Source organism: Microcebus murinus, chromosome 1, assembly GCF_040939455.1.
Source record: "Microcebus murinus isolate Inina chromosome 1, M.murinus_Inina_mat1.0, whole genome shotgun sequence".
Taxonomy (NCBI): Eukaryota; Metazoa; Chordata; class Mammalia; order Primates; family Cheirogaleidae; genus Microcebus; species Microcebus murinus.
This window is the reverse complement of record NC_134104.1, coordinates 125944836-125970794: the sequence shown is the minus strand read 5'-3', so window position 1 is coordinate 125970794 and position 25959 is coordinate 125944836. Positions and strand designations below refer to the sequence as shown.

The 25959-nt window shown below is 49.3% G+C and overlaps 1 protein-coding gene across 1 annotated transcript in view; it reads right to left on the bottom strand.

Annotated features, from left to right (window-relative positions):
• The window catches only part of GALNT15 (polypeptide N-acetylgalactosaminyltransferase 15), a 46162-nt gene that overhangs the window by 15141 nt on the left and 5062 nt on the right, over positions 1–25959 (bottom strand). The window contains exons 2-5 of the mRNA XM_012766958.2: positions 12986–13152; positions 9270–9474; positions 2508–2675; positions 35–152 (exon numbers count right to left, since the gene is read on the bottom strand). Of these exons, the coding sequence (XP_012622412.2) occupies positions 35–152; positions 2508–2675; positions 9270–9474; positions 12986–13152 (658 nt within the window). The remainder of the gene's footprint in view (positions 1–34; positions 153–2507; positions 2676–9269; positions 9475–12985; positions 13153–25959) is intronic.

Sequence of the window (25959 nt, the reverse complement as noted above, 5' to 3'; positions counted from 1 at the left end):
GACCACCAGTGTCCTCCCTTGGTTCAGGACATACCTTGAAAGACAGTTCGAGGTTTTCTCCTCCCTGCAGTGACATGAGAGGGTCATACGCTCCCGTGTTTTGGAAGTAATGTCTGTCCATGGCCACCACCTCTCCGGGCACCACAGGGCTCCTGGACAGACAAGACGGGCAAGAGGCTGCAGTTCAGAGCCTGGAGCACAGCAGGCAGGGCTGGGGGCTGGGCTGCCCAGGTGGGAGCACCAGTGCTGAGGGAGGACTCTGGCTCAGACAGACGGCAACTTTTTAAATTGCAAGACTGGAGCAAAGTGATGATGTCAGAAATCCCAGTATTTTATGAAAAGAGAGCTATGGTTACCTGGGCCCTTTATACCCTGTCCTCAGGTGCTGCTTATATGGCAGGCCCAGGGATCACACCCAAGACTCCGCTACCCTCTGGCTTGAGTCCCTCTGGAGAGATGTTTTAACTAAGGCCTTGGTTAAAATAAGATACCCCAAGGGAGGTGGCAGTGGGCCTGGACAAAGGGACATGGTCGGGCTATTTCCTCCTCTCTTTTCCCTCACCCTCTTCTGTTTCCTTAATGACAATCCACCCCCTCCCCAATTATGAGATAAATCCACCAGGGACTCTGGAAGTAGCTAGGCCTCCACCTGCCCTGGGGGAAAATGCATGACTTATAAACACAGGAAGCTAGAAACCTCGAATAGGGAAATTAAGAAGACAATAATATCCCTCAGAAGGGTTTTAAACAAGAGAAGGATAGATCCAGAAGACTTCTGAACAAGGGTCCCTTCATTCAAAAACAAATTTTAATGCGGCCAAACTCTGGGTATCTCATGATGTAAATAAGAACTCAGAGTTCAGATTTTTTTTAATTACCAAGGAAATAGTATTATATTAACAAAACTACAGGCCTTTAGGTTATTAAAAATACTACATTATGCTAGAATACTAAAAGCTGGTATTGTAATGATTACTTGATACAATTTGCAACTCTGCCACTACTATTTATAAGATCCTGGGTGAGATATGTAACCTCTCTGAACTCAGTTTCCCCACCTCTAGTTGGGGATAAAATGGTGTCTCATAATTGGATTTTGAAGGGATTAAAAATATATCATGTTAAGTGCATAGCACTGTGCCTGCCACTTCGATTTTTTTTTTTGTTTTGTTTTTTGAGACAGAGTTTCACTCAGTTACCCAGGCTAGAATGCAGTGGTGTCAGCCTAGCTCACAGCAACCTCAAACTCCTGGGCTCAAGAGATCCTCCTGCTTCGGCCTCCTGAGTAGCTGGGACTGCAGGTGTGTGCCACCACACTCCGCTAATTTTTTATTTTTTGTAGCAACAGACCGGCATGCCACATTTTAAATGCTTACTGAATTTTGGTATTACAGGCTCACCATTCCTTTTCTGATACCTGAGGGGTCAGTGTGTTTCATAATACAGAATCTTTTGGATTTTAAAAAGGGGCACACCTTGTATACTACATATCAGCCCTAGGGGGTCTGGGCCAGCACTCTTTAGTCAAACATACTAATATTTCTTCAGTGAAACATGTGAACAATCACAGCAAGGCCTATGATAAACAAGGCCTATGCAGACACCCATGTCGGTTCAGGGCAGTGTTTGATGCCTAATGAACTAATAAAAAATGCTTGTTTTTGAGAGCTCTTTGGATTTTGCAGTTGTGAATAGTGGACTGTGGCCTGTATTTAAAATACAGCCTAGCATAGCAGTGAAGCTGGTGGTGGTGTCAGGGGCCTGGCTGTCCAGGTTTTAATTTTGGCTTTCCCCCTCATTAGCTTTATGATGTTGGACAACTTTAAAAATATGTATGTACTCCAGGAACCATGGAGGCAGATAACTAAGCCCACCGCACCCTTTAAGAATTCATGACTCACAGAATCCATGAACTCAATGATAAAACCGCTGTTGTTTTACACCACAAAGGCTGAGGTGGTTTGTTATGTAAAAAGATGTAATACATCTACTTTAATAGAATACTTGCTCAAAAACCAAACATGGAGAAGCAACGCACAACATTGGACATATTTGAGATCTGTGGTGTCTTAGCATTTGTTGGGTGGAATTCTTACTTCTTGCTGGGAAAGGACCTGAGGCCATGAGATTCCCACTGTGACCCGGTGAGGGAGCTGGTCAAGATCCCAGGCCAGGTCCTTCTACTTTCCCACGCTGGGGCGTCCACAGAGGCCCCATGGGGGGAACCCCCACCACCGATCTCACTCCATTAATACAACACAACAGCGCTAACTCCTACACCGAGTGCCTGGCACGCCCTTAGTGTTTTCCATGTATTGACTCGTTCAATCTTCAAACAACCCTGCTAAGTAAATGCCACTATTGCTCTCAACTTACTCATGAGGAGTCTGAGGCACAGACCGAGTAACTTGCCGGGGAACCGTGGAGCCGGGATCAGACCCCGGGCCGTCTGGCCGCGGCGTCCGTCCTGAGGAGGCAACGACAGGCAGGTGTGTCAAGCGCCTCACCTGATGGGGCTGACGGGGGAGCGGAGGGCCTTCCTTTCCCGCTCCGGCAAAGGCTCCCGGTAGAAATCCAGCTTCCAGTCCAGCACCCCGCGCTGCAGGTCCTTGGAGGGGTAATACTGGAACGTCTTCCAGTCAATCACATCTACGACTGGGGACACCACCCGGCTCCTGGAAAGAACGGTGGAATGAAACAAACCTGTCACTCGCTGGGGGCTGGAAACACAGTCTGCGCATGTGTCCGCCGCCGGCCACCTGGGCCTGCTGGGCGCCTAAAATGTGGCTTGTCCTAATTGGCATGTGGGGTAAGTGGAAAATGCACAGGGGATTTAGAAGACTTAGTGGGAAAAAGGAGGCAAAAGTCTCAACAATTTTATACTGATTACATGTTGAAATGATAATACTTTGGCTATACTGGGTTTACTTAAATATATTATTAAAATTAATCTCATATATTTCTTTTTTATTTTGTAATGCGACTATTAGAAGTTTTAAAATGACACATGTGGCTCATGTTTTATTTCTATTGTACAGCACTGTTCTAGAAAATACGTTTTACCATGAAGAATTGGGGCCCATTTTATTAAAGTTCTTGTCTGTCCCTTTTTTTCTTTCAAAACTTTTTTAAAATTAGCTGGGCATGGTGTGTGCTTTTAGTCCTAACTACTTGGGAAGCTGAGGCAGGAGGATCACATAAGCCCAGGAGTTCCAGGTTCCAGTGAGCTGTGATCGCACCACTGCACTCCAGCTTGGGCGACAGAGCAAGAACCTGTCTCTAAATAATAATAATAATAAAATCTCCTTTGACAGCACTGAGAGAAGAATGGGGCTCTAGGCTCAGCTCTGCCACTAATAAATGAGCTGTGTTAGCTTAAGATAGCTATTATACCTCTCTGGGCCTCAGTTTCCTCATTTGTAAAATAGAAGGTTGAATTACTTCCCATAAAAGTATTTCTCAGTTGTGATGCTCTAGGACTGTGGTTCTGAACTTCTTCTGGGGCCTTTGATCCCTTTGAGAATCAAGGGAAAACTATGGATCCCTCCTGAGAAAAATCTTCATATGCCCATGGAATAATATTTGTGCACAATGTCAGAGGGTTCTTAGACCTCTGCTCTAGGGTCTAGTTCTTGTTCCTACTTGTATTATAAAATTTGATTGGCTTGAGGGACCAGGATTGCCAAGCCCTGGAAATGTCCCTGGTGTTAATGCGTGTATATATGAGCACAGGATGTCTATAAGCAAAACAAAGTCCTAAGTCCAGGTTACTTGCTCATTTCCTGCTATTGTTGGCGATTGTACTTTATCCCAATTTCCTTGCACAGCCTGGAGATATTACCACAGAGAGAGTGATGTGGGAAATTGATATATTTCACCTTTTAACTAAACAGGTGATCACTTAGGTGTACCAGGAGCTGCTATCTACCTAGCTAGTATCTCAATCACATTTTTTTCTGGCCTTTCACGATAATTACTTCTTTTTTTTTTTTTTTTTTTTAACAATAATTACTTCTTAAATCTGTGCAATAGAATGGATCAGGCCTGAACTTAGGGGTGGTTGGCAGGTACTAAGACATGTGAGATTCCCAGGAGAGACACCAGCCATGCTATGGAACAGAGATTCATCTCAGTTCCACCCATTCTGGAGGTGGCCAGGGCTGGAGTGAGCACTGGCCAGGTTGGGGGGCAGGATGGTCCTGGGATTCAGTTATGTGCTTTAATCTGTGGCCCCAAGTGACTGACGTTGGTATGAGTAGTAGGGCCTATATTTATAGCAAGGATCTTAATATGCTTTTCCTGCCCTTTTTGCATTGTTTCCCCTGAAAGGCAAGAGGAAATTAACCCATATGGGTCTCTGCTATTTTGGGGTACCCTGCATTGACCTAAGAAAACTGAGAAGTTAAGACCAGGGAGGAAGGGAGGGCACCCAGACCTCCTCCCAAGTCTCCACTTACTGTGGAATGAATCAGGCAGATGGGATGGATTTGGCTAATGGCAAAGCATTTTGTGGAATTATGGAATCAAGAGCCAAGGAAGCATGTGGCTGAATTGTGAAGAATCACATGAAATTTGTGCCATCTTTGGCAATCACAACAGGACAAGAAAGGAAGTTGCATTCGAGCATCCACACGATCAATTCATCCTAGACCTTTGTGCTGTGTTCTTAACAAAGCTGTGCTTTACCTTTTATTAGAAAATGAGAACTCTAAAAGTCATCATATTTCTCTTTTTGCTCTGTTTTTCTGGAGTTAAATATAAAACTCGCTTCTAGTAACTGTATTACCCCTGATTCCCAAAATCCTCTTTTCCTTTCTGAAATTTCCTTTCTCCTCTATTTAACTGTGTACATAAGTGATTAATCATAAGCCTCCTTGAGTACATTTTGGATAGTGATCAAAACTGAAATGTCAATGAATGAAGTGTGAGATGTTTTCTGTTCTGGTTTTTATTCCCATGGACATACTGGCTGCCTAAGCAGGGCTGAATTAGTGAGTAACTGCAGTCTAGTGACTCTGAGAGAGTGATTAATTAAAACAAAAACCCCACAGTCTTGTATTTGTGTTTTTGCTTTGTGTCATAGCTTTGTGTTTTTGTTACACAACGTTATAGCTTTGTGGTTTTGTACCTACAGATGTGTCTGGTGTTCTTGGAATTCACTTAAAGCAAAACAGCAAAGCTACCCCATTTGCCTTGGAAGGAGCTAGAAGACTCTGCTTACTCCATCCTTCTCTCACTTGTGAGTTGAGTTTTAACTCTCAGGCGGGAACAAGGTTGATCCTCTGTTAAGCCTTTCTCAGTTCCAGGAGATCAAATGTTTGGGTTTCAGAAGACAAACAGAGGGAGTGAAGCTGCCAGCAAAGACTGGTTCACTGAAATATTCGAGATCGACTAACATGCTGCTGTCCAGATACTCAAAAGCCGACTGCAGTTTCAACCTTTCCAACCAAACCTGCCACCACAGTAAAGAAGCAGCCCTAGTTTATTTCATCCCTCTTTATTTTTTCCTGGGCCTAGATATTCCTCCAGGTCCACAATACATGAGCCATTTGGAAAGATCATTGGATATTTGCAGTGTTTATGGAAAATCTCTTGCACTGAGAAGCAGAAGGCTCTGAATTCTCTCTTCCCAGAGCTCTTGCTGCTCAGGTGTGATCCCAGGACTGGTGCTGGCAATTCAGGGACAGATTCAAGGACCCATCGTGCCAAAGGGACAGCGGCTGGAGAGTTTCCTTGGGGTGTCAGACCCCAAGAAGGCTGCTTCTCTGGGAAGCCGGGAAGCATCCTGACCACACACACACACTCACACTTACACCTTTACACATACATACACCACACGCTGACACATACACACATGGGATTCCTCACACTGCCATCCATCATTTAACCCCTTGCAGGACAGAGGGGTTGGAGGTGCTCTGGTCTCTGCTCCCACTTCTCATTGAGCAGGACCAGTCCTGGCTGAGCTCTGGGTGACCTTAAGGACTTGATATCTCTCAGATAGGGGCCAGATCAATTTTCAGATCGGAGACAAGTTGGCCAGCTTCTTGAGACAGTTCATCTTTCAGCCCCTGAGACAGTCCCTGTCCCTTAGAAACCTTCATTTTTCTAGGCGTATGACCTCTACTCTTTGGCTTAGGTACTAGAGCTGGCGGCCAGCACAAGGCAGCCAGGAGCTGGATACAACAGCGACTGTTGATTTTCATCATCGTTACTTTCTGTAGAAACTGGCCACCAATCAACACCTCCCAGGGCTTCCCTAAAACCAGTTTATCATAGAGAGACTTTGTCCAGGCTTGCTATGTACAGTTATGAGGGTTGTGTACTGTTCAACCCTAGAGAACACATCTAATATCATAGATACTATAAATTTGCATATTTATTTTGATAATTTCCTGGCAGTTGGCATTAAAATGTTTTATTCTAACAAATTTAGCATGTTATGACAAATTTCCTGAGGAATGGGAGATCATGAGGAAAGGATTTCTACCAATTAAAGTAGGGTTACCATACGGCTAGAGGTGGTCCTGCTAGGCAGGGCCACGGGCAGGGACAGGGCAGGGACAGGGAGCAAGGAAGGGCTGGTAACCAGGCTCTGAATTCCTTGACCAGGGTATGGAGGACGTTGTGACTCTTTGAGACAGTTGACTTGTGTCTTATCACACTGTTCACTCTCCACGCCCACTCCACCTTTTTAATGAAAGCTCTTAAAGACCTTTTCCTGCTCTGTGGGCCCTGGGTCCTCATCTGGTGACGAGATGTCTCCCAACAGGCGCCTCAGGGGCAGCCGGGTTCCCTTTCCTCGCTCTATGAGGAGCCGCCCCTAATGGTTTCCACAGCTTTGTGTTACACGAGGGAGGCCGTCAGGAAGAAACAGGTGGGCAGAGGCCCTGCGGGAGCAACACACCCTCGAGAGCCTGGCCCCGGGGAGCGGAGAGAGACGAGGACGCAGATGCCAGAGAGGGGGCTTCTCTTTCAGATCACACCTGCCGAGGCCTGCAGGCTGGACGCTGGGGCCCAGAGAAGACAGTGTGGACAAGAAGACATCAATAAAATAGGGGGATGACGGAAAGATGACAGACCACATAGAAGAGAGGGGACGTGGAGAGGAAGCCAAGCCAGGAGCACGGCAGGATCAGAGGCCCAGTGTGTACGTGTGTGTGTGTGTGTGTGTGTGTGTGTGTGTGAGAGAGAGAGAGAGAGAGAGAGAGACAGACAGACAGACAGACAGACAGACAGACAGAGAGACAGAGATGAGGGAGAGTGGAGACAGGGTTGGTATAAAAGAGAGGGGACGAGCTCAGGGAATTAGAATTTCTTCTTAATCGTAGAAGGCTTCCCCAGGGGCCCCATTTTATGTGTAGCGGAGGCCACTGAGGTATTGCCACGCCTTCCTCCCTCAGCCCAGGTCTGTGTGATGGTCCCGCCGTGAGAAGCAGACCCGCGGGACTCACCGCAGCAGCGTGGAGCGTTATAGCACGTCTCACAGCCAGGGCGGGCTGGGCAGGACTGATGTTTCTCCCTGATAAGCTTCTCTGATTCTTAAAAAGGAGTAACACCTGATGAAAAGAGCACTGGACCCAGAGCCAGAAAACCCAGGTTAGCTGCTAATTCTCTCTGTGCCCTCACATGTCATTTCACCTCACCGAGGCTCATTTTCTCCTTCTGTTAAATAGAAGCAAAAGTACCTGCCTGAGGTACCTCAGTGGGGTTAGGGGGGAAGAATGCATATAAGAGAAGTCTGCTCGGGCCACACACGCATAAGGTTTAATGATATTCATTACTGGGCTTCTGAATGTCCACATGAAAGCAGCATGGAAAACAGCCCAGCTGTCCAGTGGCTGTGTGACCCTAAGGCAGGGGATGTCTCTTTGTCCTCCCTGGAACTAGGGGTTTTCAACAGTGAAATCATGAGGTAGAACGAGATGGTCTTCAGGTCCCTCTGAGAGCCATCTGTCTGTGGTCCCGTGGTGGGGATTAGATGGGGAGTAGGTGGAATCAACTTCAGAGTCTGGCTCAGTGATAACTCTGGATTTTGAGCTGGGTTCTTGCATGCAACAGAATCAAAGATGGCAGACTTGTAGGTCTGTGCATTTCCTCATCCTACTTCTGGTCCCGAATGTATGCATGTCTCCTTTCCTTATGAGATGTGAGCCTAGGGTGAGCAGTAATCTGTCTCATGGAACTGGGTAAAAATCCATCTTGGTTTCACTAGAGTTCTGATTGCTCTTCTTTGTTAAAATGGAATTCCTAAACTATTAACAATTTACTTTGTGTTGTTGAAATGTCTTCCGGTTGGCAGGATGCTAACTCCTATATCTTCAGGATCCATGCCAATGTAGTCTAGGATATTTTTCTTACGTGTGATCATCCTGAACTTCAAATGAGACAGCAAGCATCTGCCGTGGGTAGGCGTGCAAGAATAGAAGTCACAAGGCTTGGTTCTAACATCAGCCCTGCCTGGCTGGGCACCATCACACAAACATTTACTGAGGTTCTACTATGTGTCAGGGCTGAGCCCCAAGGGGTGTGCCTGAGGTGGTCCAGGGTGGGCTAGCAGCAGGACATTCAGATCGAGGGTGATGGTTGACCAGACATGCTTAGGAACTGTTTGAGTTGAGCAAGGAAGTGGAAAGAGTGACAGCAAGATCGGGGAAGGACAACAGAGAAATAAACGGTCAAGAAAAATTGTAAGATGTCTGTCTGTGTGGTGTGTAAGGCAGCCCTCTCGAACTTCACACTTTTAATTTAGTTAGAAAATTTGAGACCCCTTATACAAACCAGAGGAACAAAGAAAGCTAGTTCTCAGTGAAGCTTTAGTGATCACAGAATCTAATGCTTTCTTTTTATGCATGGCCTAGTGTAGTTTAGAGGTATTCTCCCCCAGGTTGTGTTATAATCTAGATTAAAATTGCTGGATTTCATCAAAGGTAATGATAGCCACAGTAAGGTGTTACCTGCACCGTGCAACTTAATACAATTTTGAGTATTAACAACTTCACAGAAGCTGTTCTCCAGGCCTGAGTTCCTTTAGTCTATAAAACAAGGCAGATGGACTAGAAGGCGTCTACCCTCCCTTCTAGTCCTAACTCCCCGTGCTTCTTACAAGGTCAAACATCTGAAAAACCCGAAGGAATAGATCACTGTCAATGAGGGAGACCCAGGCACTTTTTCAAGCTGTGGGTAGAGATGTTCTGTGTGTGGCTGAGGCTGGAGACTGTTTCTCCCCGTCCCATTTCTCTCTCTGCAGGCCCAGGGGGGTCAGTTACCTGTCACCGGCTATTCTGCTGAGGAGGGGCTCCAGCCATCCTGGGTGGCACTCGCAGTGGGCATCCATGAAGACCAGCACGTCCCCCGTGGCCCTGGTGGCCCCCAGCATCCGTGCCCCGATGGCACCCAGCCTCTTGTTGCTCCTGAGCAGCTTCACGCCCTCCAGCTTGGCCACGTACTCGCTGAGAGCAGATTTGAGCTGTCCTGGAACCGACAGGGCTGTGGTCAGTGGAGTGACAGGTGCCGTGGCCAATGAGATCGCGAAGACCACCACTCAGACCACTGCCGAGAATCGAATACGCTACCGCAGTGTGGTTGTTGCTAAGGTGTGAGGTGCTTCCTTAGTTTGGGATGGGCCATGATTCTCTCCAGTAAAAATTAGGAGGATGGTGTCAGAGAACCAGGAGAGGGGAGAACTTGCTAACATTCTCTAAGCATAACAGGAGGTTGTAGCAGATACTGTTGGTGCCCTACTCAGACTCCCCAGGATCCTTTAACTGGTTTGGTTGGGTTTGCATGTCCCCAGCTGCTGTGGGTGCCACTTGCAATCTGTACCCTTCCTGAGAGACTCACCTGGAGGGGTTAGAACTGCCTCTCCTGAAGGTGCCAGGGAGTCTTGCAGGACCCTGGCCCTGGCCCCAGGTGCCTGGGGTCCATGACTGACCATTGCAGGACAGACTCTGCAGTGCAGTTGACACCCCACAGCTCCCCACAAGGTCAGGCTGTGGCTGGACTTCACACCTGAAACCGCATCTTTGTTCGGCCCCTCCCTCTGTCTCCCCTGCTTCCCTCGCTCCCCTGCAGGTTTCCTCGGTGAGTACAGCCTCAAAAAAAATCACATGCACATGAATCCCCGCTCAGGCTCTACTTCCAGCGAACCCCATGTAAGACAGCAGTCAAGGCGGGTTAAAGGCAGAAGGATGGGTTAAATTTGGCGGCTGGTAGGTGATTGGTGGTGCTGGTCAAAGAGGCCTCATTGCAGTGGGAGGGAGAGTCCGCAATGCCATGGGTTGGAGAGAGAGAGTGGGAGGTGAACCAAGAGTCCAGACTGTTTTAGGAAGGGTGGCTCTCCAGAGAAATGGGGAGAAAGAGGCCTAAAGAGAAGGCAATGGAAAGGATGAGAGAGGCTTGTTAAGTTTTGTGTTTAAGATAAGAAAAGCTTGACTTTGTGTGTGTAAGAGTGTGCATGTGTATGTGTACACAGTCACGCGCCTGGAGGAACAAACCAGTGGAGATGGATGATGTGTTCACACAGAAGCAGTGGCTCCATGAAGTCTTGGAAGTGGGAGCCCCCAGCCCACTGGACTAAGATGTCCCCAAGCACAGGGATCGCACCTCTTGCATGTCTTCTGCTCCAGTCCCTGGTGCAGGGCCTGGCTCACAGAAGGCGCCCGGTACACATGTGTTGAACAGAACTGAGCCAAAGAGCAAGAATTTCCCCCAGGTCCCCAGGGCAGAGGCTGTCTTGACTATGCACAGAAATGGCCTGGCTGCCTTTGTAGCAGGATCTCTAGGGAGGCCGGATCTCTAGGAAGATTCGTGCAGCCCCAAAGCCCCACCAGACCCCCTGTGCTCCTTCCTGGGAAGCTGCCTTCTGAGTATCTGTCCCCAGCTGTGGACATAAGGATTCCCAGGCACTTGGCTATTGCAATTCCCAGTGATAAACTGTTGTGCAGATTTTTACTTTATAATTATTTTTACTTTATAATTATTTTGGTAAGATTGTTAACCCTGGTCCATTCCCTAGAGAGGGACCTCTGTTAGTTGAACTATTAAAATTTTTGAATTTGCATGTCTGAGAACCAGCCCTCAGAGACTTCATTGTATCGAACTGCTAGTCATCTTCCTCAACACTCACCCTCCCCTTCCACCTTGCTGACAGAACTTTGATTTTGTCCAGGACAGCTAAAAGAACTTATCTCCCAAGACTTCCTTGCTGCAGGTAGCAGCTCTGGTAGAAAAAAACTGGATGAGAGGATTCTGGGAAAACTCTTATTTTGCTAACTTTTATTCTAAAAGGACAAATTTGACTGACCTCTGCCTATCTATCCTTTGCCTTTTCCTACCTGGAATGTGTATGTGATGTCCAGAGGTAGAGCAGCCCTGTTGTAATTATGAGGCCAAAACCACACTCTAAGTATGGCTAAGTGGAAAGCAGAAGAAGCTGGGTCCCTGATGGCATTGTGGAGCTGTCCTACCAGTCCTGCACTGCCAACCTACAGGCTTCCTGTACTGGAAGAAAAATAAATTTCTGCTGGTCAGTTAAGCCACAGTAGCAGGTTTGTGTTCAAAGTAGCCAAGCATAATCTCTCACGAATATTCTCAGCAAACATTACTTCACAAGGCCCTGCATGGGCTGACCACTGAACTCTCTTTAGCTATAATCCTTGTTAGTGTTATTTAGGAGAGAATTCTGGCAAGACAGGTCCAGAATAGATTAAGGAAGAACTTCTGGACTTCAAAGGTGGTTTGACATTCTCAGAGAGTTTTGAAGCAGGTAAGAAGGTCACATGCCTGTCTGGTCCAGTTTTCAGAAGGAGCTGGTGTGTTCTTTGACCCATTCCTCCCAGGAAACGGCGGTAATAATGACTTCCATTTATAAAGGGTCTCCTAAGGGCTGGGCATCCTGTGCATTTTCTGATTTGATGGTTCAGTGTGGGTATCACTTCCCCAGATGTGTAAGCTCAGGCACGCCTAGCTGATTCTACCACGCTGTACTACATCGTCACGACCATCTGCTTGACAACACTTTGGGGTGGCTCTGGGCAACCCACAGCATCTTTTTGTGTCTCAGTTTCCCTCCTATATGAAGTAGGGCTGGCAAGCCCTGCCCCCAGGGTGGCCATGAGGATAAAACAAAAACTATGCATGGTGGCCCTTGTCTGGGCTCTGGGTCTCAGCAGGCACACAGAGGAGCGACCTGGGGACCAATGAGCCAGTGCCACTCCTGGATGTGGGAAGGGCCTTGCGCCCCGCTGTCAGCAGGAGATGGGGGGGTCACTGGATGGTGAGGGCGGCAGCTGGGTTGCTGGATCGCCAGGCAGGGGATGCGGGTCCCTGCTGGCGGGACTGGCCTGAGCTGAGGATGTTGGGGGCAGTCCACCTCCCTGCAGCCCAGCTCCTCCACTTCCCACGGCCCTGCGGGACTCTGATGGGACACAGTTCATCTGCTGATGGGGGCTGGACCACAGGTGTGCTCTCGGGAGCACTCTGCCCTGGCTGAGAGTTTGGAGAGTCTCTGGCCAGCCCCGCCCAGTCCTGCACCTGTTCCTCAGGCCTGCCTGGTACCCAGCCAGCTGTGGCTCAGGAGCCCGGGCACTCCCAGAGCCTCCAGCTAGTCTGGCTCACTGCTGCGGCCACGCTGGGCAAGTTCCTGGCATGAGGACCCCAGAAAGAACTAACAGATTTCCCTTGCTGCTCTCTGTGATCCTCCCCTTGGAACTCAGGCCTGAAGCCAAAGACTAGAGCAGCAGTTCTCCAAGCGTGGTCCATGGACCAGCAGGATCAGCATCACTCAGGAGCTTGTTAGAAATGCAAATTCTTGGGCCCAGAGCCAGATCCAGAAACCTTGGAGGTGGGCCTCGCGGTCAGGGTTTGAACAAGCCCGCCATTCGATTCCGATGCACGCTCAAGTTTGAGAACCACTGACCCAGAAGCCAGGCAGGGGGGCTTCTCTGTCCCCACCCCCAGGAGGCCGGGGGACAGCCACCGCTACCTTGCTGGCTGAGGTCGTCCACCAGGATGATCTCCTTCAGGAAGGCCCTGGGCGCTGTGTCGAGGATGCTGTGCACGGTCCTCAGGAGGGTGGACCAGGCCTCGTCATGGAAACAGAGGATGACGCTGGCCGTGGGCAGGCTGTCCCCGAGGTGCTGCTGCAGACACCTGCAGGGGAGAGAACCAGGGAGCCATGGGGAAGGAAAGGCTGTCAGAAACACTCCACATGCTCTAGCTCACGCCTGGGCCCTGGCTGAGGCTGCCCCTATGATATGGGCCTCCTTCCAGCGCAGCAGCACTCTTTGGGGACTCTTAAAATGTCCAAAAAAAGAGAGCCCATTATACCCTACAGCAGCACTGCCTGCTATCTCCCAGTCCTCAGATCCCAAGAGCTCCTCTGCTATGTTTAATCCACGCTCCTGTCATTGTATAATAGTTGAGTGGTGTTGCCACCATTCTCAGCAGACAGCTGTCCTCATCTGTGAAACGGGAATGCAGGACAATATTGCCAACCTCAGAGTCATGGTCAGGAGGATGCACACGGTCAAGTGTGCTATGAACACTAATTGTCATCTGTTTACAGGGAGGACGCTATTTGCTTTATTTTCGTATTTCTACAACCTACTGCAGCTCCTGGCACACAGTAAGCATTTGCTCTTGTTATTATTATTTAAAAAGGAACAAGGATTGAATGTTTGTGAGGGCCAACAGCATGCCAAACACCCTGTGAGGCCCCTTACAAACGTATTACTGCACATTCATCAGATAAGAAATCTGTGGGCTATCTCACTCCTATTTTACAGATGAGTAAACTGAGGTTCAGAGGGGAGGCAAGGCTCAGCAAAGGTCATGTTACTGGTAAGTGGCAGAGCTGGAAATGATCCATTTGAAGCTCTCATGCTCTTTCCATTTTGCTGGTTTGTGGCCGGATACACAGGTGTGCACGGAGTTACGTCTGCCAAGAGGCTGTTCGTGCTGCCCTGTCTCCTCAGGACACTTGAACAGGACAGGTGAACAGGACACTTGGTATTTGCTTCAATGTGTTGAGAGTCTGCATGGGCCCACGGGGGAATGAGTTATAACAACAACCTGCTGCGTGGAGCAGTGTGAGGCTCACACTTGCTCACAAAAGGCACTTCCCTAAAGTATGTTTCCAAAGCTCTTCTTTTTAGATTGCAACTGCTGCCAAAACCATGTCCCTCCTCAAAGGGACAATTGAATTGGGGTTATTCTCAAGAACCCCAAACTTTCGACATCTAAAGGCCTCCGTGAAGGTGGAGCTGGGAGCATGGTGGCATCTAGACTAAGTGTGGCCACCTGAAGCAGTGTCAACCCATGCTGCTCCTCAGCTGAGCGTCCCTCCGCCGGGTGGTCGTCCTAACCAAGGCTGAAAACTCTCAACGCACAGGAAACCTGAGTGCGAGTTTCAGCGCAGAATCCCATGTAGAGGGGAGAATTAGTGCTGGGTAAGTGCTTTACGGTAGCAGTAAAACAGAATTCCTAGATGATTTTTAAAAACCACATAAACATCTCAAAAACTAGATATGATTTTTTTAGTTTGTGTATTTATACTCTATCTTTTCATGAAGGATTTGAAACCACTCGCAAGAAATATATACAACACAAACACTTAAAATGATGGTAAAATAAAAATAAGGAGGAAAAGTCAGGAACCAGGGAAAATAAGTAAGTGTAGAAAGTCAACATTTGGAGAAAGAACATAAACATCTAAGCTATAAGGGCCTACGTATTTCTAGAATGAATTTTAAATTTGACTCTGAGATTCCTGGTAGCCAAAGTAAAACAGTGAGTTTATTCAGCAACAGAATCGCCACCATCAGAGAAAGTATTTTAGGGAAGGCAACACTCTTTTCCTAGTAATTTTTTTTCTTTCAGTGTATCACTTTTTTTATTTTGAAATAGCTTAACACCAACAAGAAATTGCAAAAATAGTACAGGGAGTTCCTGTGTTCCCTTCACCCAGCTTCCTCCAATAATAATATCTTACATAACCACCCGCAATAAACAAAATCAGGAATCTGACATGGTTCAATACTCTTAACTCAAATACAGATCAGTGTTTACATCTAACACGAATTTTAAAAAGAAACTCCTTTGGACTTTAGAAAGCAGTCCCTAAATGGATGACTGTCCCTAGAACCATCCTTAAGATAAATAAAATAATGAATTTTATACACATATTTACAGTCTGAGGTCGGGGCTGTTGAGATAACACATCCAGAGTGGACCCGGCTTCCCTGTAAGGCTTCAGGAAGATAACTTGGAGTCCCCCAGTATTTGCTGCGTCTTTGCTGAGGTCTTTTGTCCCTTCCACCGCGCCCTCCCCTGGTGGAGCTTTCCTCCTGCAAGCCACCTGGCTGAGGGAATTGCTGCCCTGCCCCTAGAGTTGCTCTGGACTTTCCAGAGACAGGTGCCAAATTTCCTTTGTGTCCTCTCCAGTCCCGCTGTGTCATGGTGGGGGGCAAATCCAGGGGTCCTAGACTAGGGCTGGTGGCTGTGCAAACTAAGTTTGCTTCAGTGAACTCAGTGGATGCAAGCCCCCCCCCCCAACTGTTACCTGGGCATATTGCCGGGAGGCTGGCTGCGATAGGAAAGCAGTCTGGGATGGAGAGGCCTGCAGGGCAGTTGAATAGGGAACCGTGCCTGTCACGTCTGCTCTCAGGGCAGCATGCAGCCGTGCCCGCCGGCTGTGCCCGGCTCCTTTCTCGGTCCCAATCCGCAGAACATGAGCGTTGCAAACAACACAAGTGTGTGGCATGCACACGCATGTGCATGTATGTGTGTGTGTGTGTGTGTCCCCGTAGTAATGTGATCAAAACAACCTAAGACTTTGGAATCAGACATATTTAGCCTTAAATCTTTTACCCTGCTGCTTCCCGAGTCCCCTTGGGTAATACAGTCAATATTTATAAGCATCAGTTTCCTCATTTGAAAAATAAGGGTAATGATATTTACCCTTCAGGCCTGTTGTGAGAATCAAAGAATAATAATAGGGTATGATTAGCATGAATATTATATTTCTGATCATCTTCGTAAACTGCAGCTATATCTAAACAACTGTGCTACAGCATAGCATGACACACCTGCTGAACCACTTTCAAGTGTGGTTTTCCGTCTGCACAACGGCAATGCTAGCGGTGGCCACTTTGGAGCCTTGGTGAGGAATAAGGCTGAAAAAGTTCTTAGCACAGTGCCTGGCGCATAGCAGGGACTCCACCACGGAAAGAAACCCTTATCTAGACTCTAGCTCTTCAAGACCACACCCCGTGCCCACTCCTCCAAGTCAGGAGACACGAGAACTTCCTGCTTTGCTAAGTAGCTGGTGACCAGGGCACCAGACCCCGTCTCGTTGGCCTCACAGAATGTTCTCTACAGGGTGGTGGTCTCGCCCAGTGACTCAGGTCGTGGACCCTGGAGCTCCACCACTTCCTAGCTGTGTAAATGACCCTGGGCCTTACCGTGTTCCTCCAAAAATGACCTTACCGTGTTTCTCCAAAAATAAGATCTACCCATAAAATAAGCCCTACCAGGATTTCTAAGCATTTGTGCAGCAATATAAGCCCTACCCCAAAAATAAGACCTAGTGATGGGCGTGGCTACGCAGCGCATCTGCACAACCCATGCATTTCGTCGCAGAGCGGTAAAGAAGACGAGCAGCCCTTCTCATCTGCCCCATGAGAGCTCTATTGCTCCACACGAGAGATTGGGGCCAATGGTTCTAAAGGAAATAGAGTCGTAAGAATTCAGGATGGAATTCGGGGTTTGGAGAGTTATGATGATGTTCCAGAAGAAGTTGACTTAACTATATTTGAGTAAATGTAGATTGTTATACCGTACTTAAAAAAAAATAACACATGCCCTGAAAATAAGCCATAGGGTGTCTTCTTGAGGAAAAATAAATATAAGGCCCTGTCTTATTTTCGGGGAAACACGGTAGCTTCCAGGTGTCTTGGTATCCTCAGAATGGTAGCAATAGCACCCACGCCATAGGGCCGCGTGGAGATTAAAGGATCTTTATCAAGCACTAGGAACGTGGTTGGCACAGAGTGAGCACTGTGTTTGCTTTATGATCATTGATGCCCCATTACTACAAGATGTTCCTCTGAGGTTCTTCCAGCCTTGAAATTCTGGGTTTTTTGATTCTCTGGGGCGCCCGTCCTGCAGGAGGGGGCAGGAGGAGATGGTATCTCCGGAGAGCAAGCATTTCAAAGAGAATTTCGTAGATCCTCTTGCTCCAGGGATTTCTGGGTTTTATGAACAGACACAACTACTGTTCTCTCTTCACAGAAGAGAGGGAAGATGGGCAAGGGGTGGGAGTGGGGTCCACTCGGGCTGCTCAGGGGTGAAAGGCCACACGGGCTCCTGGAAGCTGTCCCCAGGCTACGGGGTCCCTCCTATCTGTGGGGTGGATCTCCTGGCACTGGCTCCGAAAGAACCTCCCTTCCCTCCCAGGGAGATGCCCACGAGGCCTTCGAGACATGGACACGCAGCTGCGGGCACCTCTCCGGGCAACTGCAGAACTGCCAGGTGGCAAGAGCTGAGAACAACCGTGGACATAATGAGGCATTGCAGGGGAGGACCAGCGCGGGCTCTGAGCAAACCCAGCCTGGGGTTTGTGAGAAGGACCAGCACCCTCAAAAGGGCTCTGGAGCGCAGAACCAAATGTCATGGAAGGCCTTGTGTCTCAGGGCCCGTTAGATGCTTTTAAGAGGAGCCAGGGGTTGGTTGTTTTGTTTCTGGTGGGCGGTGACAGGGGGAGGGGCCCGTGGATGGTGCAAGCTGTGTAGCTCCTGGACACAGAGAAGGGGCTGCCAACTGTGTGTGGGGGCTCGTGGGGGCCCATGGCCATCATCCAGGGACGGGCTTTGTCAGCCCGTGGGCAGCAGACTCCTGTGAGGACGGGCATGGGACAGTAAGTCCAGGTGGCAGCACAGAGTAGAGAAGGAGGTTGTGACATGGGATTCCCTGAGAGCAGCCAACCTGCAGCTCCACCCGCCTTGATAAACTCGCTGGGAAATGTGCTAGGATAGCCAGTGTTATGTCAGGTGGATAGGAGATGAAGCTTTGGCCTTGGGTTCAAATCCTGGATCTGTTCCGATGTGACTTGAGCAAGTGGCATAGCTCTCTGACAACCATCCTTCCTTTCAGCAATTTCCAGAGGGACAGGAAATTCCTGTTCTGTCTTCAGGAATTAATTCTCATTTCTTGCAATGCTTCTGACTCTATTAATTCCTTCTCTGAGCATGTGACTTACTTGACCTCAGTTTGCTCATCTGCAAAATGGGCATGTTGGAAGGATCGAATGACTTAATGCATATGAAATATTTAGCCTGTATGCCTCACTCATAGTAAGAGCTCAAAGATGTTAGTTATTAGTATTTCTTGCAAGCCTCCTCTTGTGCCTGGATACCTCTCCAGGCCTCAATTTCTTCATCTGTAAGATGAGGATAACAAGTAGAGTTACTAGAGGGACATGTAAAGATTATATAAGCAAAGAGATATGTTGTGTGTTTTGCCCACTGCAAGTTTTCAATAACTGCAAGCTGTTGCTACCACTTGGGTACGAAGGTGCTGCTAGCTCGGTGTTGTCTAAGCATGCCTCTGAGGTTGTCCTACAGCACAGCAAAGGAACTGCCAGATGTCTTGGGAATAACCGTCCCTGGTATTTGTAGGATTCTCCCACGTCATTTACTCCATTTGATCCGCATCCCCACTACTGGGGCTGTTGCACTGCCCAACCCCGGTGGGTGCCACGCTCAGAGAACACCGAGCGCTGCTGCCTCTTGGAGTCGTGCAGCATGGCAGCGCCGTCCACCACAGGGACCACAGGCAAAAGAGGCCAAGTGAGTGACTGCAGTTCAGACAGAGCCCCTGCTGGACCTCATCTCCCCAGGGCCCTGGCCTAACAGCCGACTCTTCTCCATCCTCCAGGCAGCCACTGGGAGCAAAGGCCTCCAATCTCCTTGCTCACCCAGGGGGATTTGGTAGCTTCCATTTCATTGTGTTAAAATGCAGGATGATTTCCCTTCAGGAGAGTAAACCTTGTAACATTAACCCCTCAGCTCAGCTGTCCTCAAACTACAGCCCGAGGGCCACATGCAGGTGTTTTTACCCATTTGGTTTTTTTACTTCAAAATAAGATATGTGCAGTGTGCATAGGAATTTGTTCGTAGTTTATTTTAAACTATAGTCTGGCCCTCCAACGGTCTGAGGGTCAGTGAACTGGCCCCCTGTTTAAAAAGTTTGAGGACCCCTGCTTAGCTGCTGCGAATGCACACGGTTTGGGAGATGCCTAGGGGACTAGCAGCTACCTGAAAAAAGACTAAGGTGCCCCAGGCGAGGACCGGCGCCAGCTGCCAGGCATGAGGGTGACGCGTCTTAAGTTACGCAGTCCCAGCCAGCCTCCAGGTGACGGCAGCACAGGGGCGTGGAGATGAGCAGAACTGCCCAGCTGAGGCCAGTCCAAATTATATAATAGAATCATGGACATATAAAGGGTTATTGCTTGAAGTCATGAATTTTTAATATAATGTTATTGAGATAGAGTTCATACACCATGATATCTACCCTTAGGTGCTTTGGTAGTGCAGTAGGTAGCTCATCGGTATCTACCCTTATAAAATGTACAATTCAGTGGTTTCAAGTCCACTCACATAGTTGTGTGGCCATCACCACTGTCTAATTTGAGAACGTTTTCAACACCCCTAAAAGAAACCAACTACCCACCTACGCTGCAACCACCCCAGCCCCTAGCAACCGCTAATCTGCTCTCTGTCTCTATAGATTTGCCCACATTGGACACTCCATAAAAATGGAATGATGTCATATGTGGCCCTTTGGGACTGGTTTCTTTTACTTAGCATCAGGTTGTAGCATGTGTCAGTACCTCGTTTCTTTTTATTGCCAAATAATATTCCATTGTTTGAATATACCGTGTTTTATTTATGCATTCGTTAGTTGATGAACATTTGGGTTGCTTCCATTTGACTTCTATTAGGACTGATGCTACTGTGAATATTTATGCATGAGTGTTTTGTGTGAACACATGTTTTTAATCATCTTGAGTATATACCTAGGACTGGCATTCCTAGGTCACAGGGTAGCTCCACGTTTAACATTTTGAGGAGCTGCCAGTCTGATTTGCAAATGCTACACCATTTTACAATCCCGCCAGCAGCGTGCCCCCTACCCCCACCCCAGTGAGCTGCCCTTGGCCGATGGCTAAAAGGAGTTGGTGTATTAATTACCCAGCACCCTCACCCCTGAGGATGGAGGGAGGGTGCTACAGTTTGGATATTTGACTCTCTAAACCTCGTGTTGACATTTGATCCCCAATGTTGGAGGTGGGGGGCTATGGGAGGTGTTTGGATCATGGAGGCAGATCCCTCATGAATAAATGAATGCAGGAGGCGAGCGAGTAAGCTCCCACTCTGTTAGTTCCTGTGAGAGCTGGTTACATTAAAACGAGCCTGGCGCCTCTCCCCTCTTGCTTCCTCTCTCACCATGTGCTCTCTGCACGTGCCGGCTCCTCTTAGCCTTCCACCATGAGGGAAAGCAGCCTGAGGACTTCACCAGAAGCCAAGAAGAGGCCAGTGCCCTGCTTTTTGTACAGCCTGTAGAACCATAAGTCAAATAAACCTCTTTTCTTTATAAATTACCCAGCCTCAGGGCTTCCTTTACAGCAACACAGACAGAGTCAGACAGCGGGTAATGCTGAGATGCACGCTCTGCACCCTCTCCCAGAGTGTCCCAGCAGGGCTGAACTCCAGCTGCCCACAGAGGCAGCTGCCCTGAAAACATGCCTTCCACTGGCTGCCTTCTACTCTCTGCTCCACGCCCCTGGGCCCCGACCAGGGCTTCCTGGGATCTCCTGCAAATTAGACCCTTGTCTCAGGATCTGCTTTGAGGGGAACCCAAAGATAGTCCCCGATATCCTGGAGTTTATATACTATCGATCAGATAACCAAATCATTATTCAGCAGCTGTAGTGAGCACCCAAAGGAGGCATTCAGGAGGTGGGGATGTGAAATCAAAGCCAAGACCTGTAGGATGGGTAGGACACAGTCAAGGGAGAGAGTGCAGGTGGAGAATGACATTCCTGGCAGGCGTCACAGCCTCTGCTAAGGCCCAGAGGTGGGAAGGGGCTGGCACGTACCCATGAACTGATGGAAAGGCATTCAAAAATATGTTTTCCCTTACCTTGACTAAAAATTGCAATAATAATGATTTTTCTATTTTATGACATATCTTCTTCTAAGCCACTTCAAATCCTTTGAGGAAATAAGGCAGGTAGAAAAACAAGTGAGCCAAAACCTAGGCGATCCAAGCAAGGGGTCTTGGGCAAGTCATGTCACCTCTCTGTGCCCTAGATTCTTTGTGTTAGCGGGATGAACGTAATCTCTGCTCTCCCAATGCCACAGTGTTGCTCAGTGGATCAGTGGGGCAGTGTGCAGCAGAGGCTCTTGGACATTGTAGAGCGATACCCAAGAGCGACCGGTGACTCGTGCAGAAAATCCAGGAAGAAGTGCATGTTTTTATCATTACATAATGGAGCTACTTTCTTCATGCTTCAGCCAGATATCTGGTGAATATTTTACTGTCTCAGTTTCTATGTGTCACACAAGTGTCCAAAAGCCCACCCCTGACTGCCTTTGTCCTTCCTCTGAGTGGCAGCAGGGGAGAGGAAAGACCAAGGGCTTTGGAATCAAATCAACTGGTTTGACTCCTGGCTCTGCTATTTACACCCCCTCATTAGCCAACGTGGGGATGCTGACACCATTCTCCGGCCCAGGGGTGTGGCCTGGATTGAGAGGGGCAATACTGGCCTAAGACCCGTTCAGTACAGGCCGGCTTTATATCTTCATACTCCAAGATCAGGAGTCCGGGTCTTGTGTTTACACACAGAGGCACGCCTCTTTTCACGCCACTCCACGATCCCCTGTGAGCCTGCAGAATGCATTTGGATGCTGATTCTGAAGAGAATGAGTCACAGCACTGCACCAGATGGCCTGGCTGTACCACTAACCCTCCTCCCACCCTCCCTTGGCCTGGCCAGAGTAGAAAGGTCTCTGCAGGGTTTTCTAAAGCTGTTTGGGGGTTACCGACTCCCAGCTCCTACCAATTCAGCAGAGGATCCCCACTCAGGTGGGCTTGCATAGCTCAGCCCGAACCCCACTGGCGTAGCAGCCTGGTTGCCTGTCTGAACCCCTGAGTACCCCAAGCTTCCTGGGCCAGGGCTGGGTCTTGCTCACCTTCTTACCTCTGACAATTAGTTGTTACATAAATATTTGTCCGATAAATGAAAGAAGACACTGTTCTTGTTCTCCAGGAAGGTATAGGCTGGTTGTCGCTATTAACAGGAGGGTAATACCATAGAGCCGAGTTCCTACATTATAAGAAAATCCCAGTGTTCAGCCTCACTTGTCTGTAATCGGTGGGACTCGCCTTGGGAATACCAACTTTTAGGGCTGGGACAAGCCTGGAGATGAGCCCTTGGAGGACTGGCTAAAGGAGCTCATGGAGGACAGAGAAGGAGGACAGGGCTGGAGTCTGCAGCTGAGGCAGATGCTGCCAGCCTGCCATTCTGTCAGCGGACACAGGTCACAAAAGGCGCATGCCTTTGCAGGGGCTCTCCGAAATCTTGGGCAGGGCCCCAGATTCCGCATTTCCACTGAGCTCCCGGGCAATACTGATGCTGTTGGTTGGTCCCTGGACCACAGCTTGAGTCGAGGGCAGTGGTTGTTAGCGGCCAGATGATAGGAGGCAAGGTGACGCGGGGGCAGAACACTTGAGCAGGTGCTGGGACACCTGCTGCTGAAGGATGTCATGAAGGCCCTGTCCCCAGAGGAACCGTGGTTGGACTTTCCCTCCTGTCCCCTTCCTCCAGTCTTGCCTGGGCAGCTCCCTGCTCCTGGCTTGTTTCCAGGGTAAACCTGCAGTAACCCCATCGCCGTAAGCAACTTGAGCGTCTCTGTTCATTTTCACCTAAAACGGCCTAAATCAGTGGCTCTCGGCTGGCTGTGCATTCGAATCACTTAGAGAGTGAGCCCTAGCGAATTGTACTTAATTGGTCTGGGTTGGAGCCTGGGCATGATGATTCATAAACTCTCTGGCTGATTATAATCGACTGGCCTCTAATCAACTGAACCGCCGGCCTCATCAGCGTTTCTCAAGCTTTAACATGAATGTAAATCACTTGGGGGTCTTGTTAAAAGAGAGAGTTCATGCAGTGGGTCTAAGTGGGGCCTGAGAGACTGCATTTCTGATGCTGCAGGGCTGAGGACCACACTTTAAGTGGCACTGGGATCAATGACACCAATCGTCCCTCCTGGAAATGACAAAAGACAAGGCGCAGGTTGACCCCCCTCTAATCTCATCCCTAAGGCCAGCTGGGTTTGTCCTGAAGTGCAGACGGAGCAAGACCCTATCCTACTGGCTACGGTGAGTGCATTTGACCAAAGGTGTTCTATGTACTCAGCTCGGTCTACACTGCAACCCCATCGAGGGGTGACGGGTCTAGATGGAGATCCAGAAGAGGTACTGCCCCGCTGTGACTATACTGGACTCGAGAGCTGGAAGCTTAGTGCTCTGGGCTGGTTCCTTTTGGGACTTGGCCAGCCAGGCCCCATCAGCACATGGACCACACTGGGTTGTTTTCCCTCTTTTCAGGAGGGCCGAGCTGAGTTCCAGCCGCAGGTCTCGACGCCAGCCTGTTCCTGGTCTTGTCCTTCCCTCACCACCCCTCAGGGGCACGTCTGCGCTTGCAGATCCATGGATCTCCTTTCTCTTCTGCAGGCCAGGCTGTCAGAGCCAACGAGGGGCGCGGGAGTCGTCCTGGGGTGACTCACTGCCTGGCAGGACAGAGGCTTCCCGGGGAACTGAATGGACGCCGCGTGGATTGCGACACTGCCTTCTGCTTGACAACAGAGCTCGTGCCAGAGTGATCCTCCTGCCCCTGCCCCAGCCCTGGCTCCAGGCCTAGCTCAGCCTCTCGGGCAGGAGAGAGGGAACAAAGGAGAAGAAACCCCTTCCCTGCTCTGCCCACTGGCTGTGAAGCCCGCCAACCGTCTGGGGCCTGCAGCCCTTGTTCTCAGCCCTGGCTGCATGTTAGAACCTCCTGGGGGGTTGTAAACTCCCGATGCCCAGGCCCCCTGCAGACCAACTACATAAGAATCCCTGGAAGTGGGCCCTGAGCATGAGTAGCTTTTAAAACTTTCCAGATCATTCTAGTGGGCTGCCAAGTTTGTGATGATTTGGTGGCCCCAGGGGCCAGGAAATAGCTCTGTGGCGAGAGAAAGAACGGTGATGTCATGTGCACAGTTCTATCGTTTCTCCGTCTCTCCAGCTCACTCCCGCCTAGGCTGTTTACTCAAGGATGTGATGAGGGCAACTTGAGTTTGGACTTTACTGCTGGGGGAAAAGTCATCACATATTTTATCTCGTTTTCTCTACAACCCTATGCAAGGGTGTTATTATCACCCCATTTTACAGTTGAGGAAACTGAGGCTCAGAGAGGTTGAGTGACTTGGACAAGGTCACACAGTAAGAGGTGGTGCCAGGATTCAACCCCAGGGCCGCTGCTCCATGAACATATAATTTAGTGACAGTAGTGGATACGTAAACCAGGGAAGCACAGGCCGAACCTCAGGTGGACATTGTTTAAGTGGATGAATGCTGGGAGCACACAGCCAGCTACAGCCGAGCTGACACTTGTGATTAAGTACAAACACAAACCCCTGGGGTCATGCGGGAGACCTCTCTTCTCTATTTTCTGATTCCAATGTTACTTCCTCAATGGAAACTTCCCGAACTCTACTACCTCCCCACTCAATTTCTACACCAGTAGTTCCCTAAACTATCCAGCATCAGCTTTTAAAAATTCAGATTACGAGGCTCCAACTCAGAACTACAGATAGTGTCCAGTGACAGGGCCTGAACATGGGTGTTGTCAAGAGCAGTACAGAGACTCAGACGTGCACCTGCTCTCGGGAACCAGTGGGGCAGCTCCGCGAGGTTCAACAGTGCAGCCGGGGACCGGCAGTGCTGGTTCCGACATTCGATAGAAATGCAGCACCTTGGGCTGCGTCCTTGATCTACTGAATTAGACTGCATTTTTGACAAGATGCCCAGGAGATCTGCATGCACATTTCAGTTTGAGGAGCACCGCTCTGGCCAATCTGTTGGGCATAAAGAGTGTGCACAGAGCAGTGGTCCTCAAGGTGTCCCAGGTCAGCAGCAGGAGCACCCAGGAGCCTGTGGAGATGCAAATATTAAGATCCATCCCAGACCTACTGAGCCAGAAACTGGGGGGGTGGGGTGACCAAGTTGTCTATTTTAACCAGCTCTCTCCGAGTTCTGGTGCACGCTCAAGCTGGAGGGCCGCGGCCCTTAGACGTAGAGAGTACGAAGCACTTGTTTGCACGGGAGGCCCCTTTGATCCTGGGAGCGCCGCGCCCCGCCGCAGGATCAAAGGAGAGCCGCGCAGGAGCTGTGAACGCCCGGGTGCTATAGGAGGCTGAACCGGCAGGGCTTGCTCCTCCCGCCCCTTCTCTCACAGCAGCTTTGAAGGGCTGAGTTAATCCTTTTCAGTCTGTGGCTGCATCACGGCCCCTTCTCTTTATTTCATCTGTGTATTCATTCACTTTCATCCCCAGGCCTGCCCCAGACCCTCCCCATCGAGTTTGATCTGTTCCTGCAAAGAACGGGCTCATTAGCGTGCGTGCATTTACACTTCCCCTAATGACACTGGGCTGTAAGCCTTTCTCTGGGTCTTAGCGCCTCGCTCAGCAGGGCCTCTCTACGGTCTCCCGTCACTGTTGGATGTGCACTGGGTCTGTTGCTTCTAACTCGGGCTGCTGAGTATTTCACAGGGTGCCCCCGTCGCCTCCTGCCCCATGATGAGACACCCAGGCGGCTTCCAATGCCTCATCCTTCCAACCGAGGATGCTGTGGCAA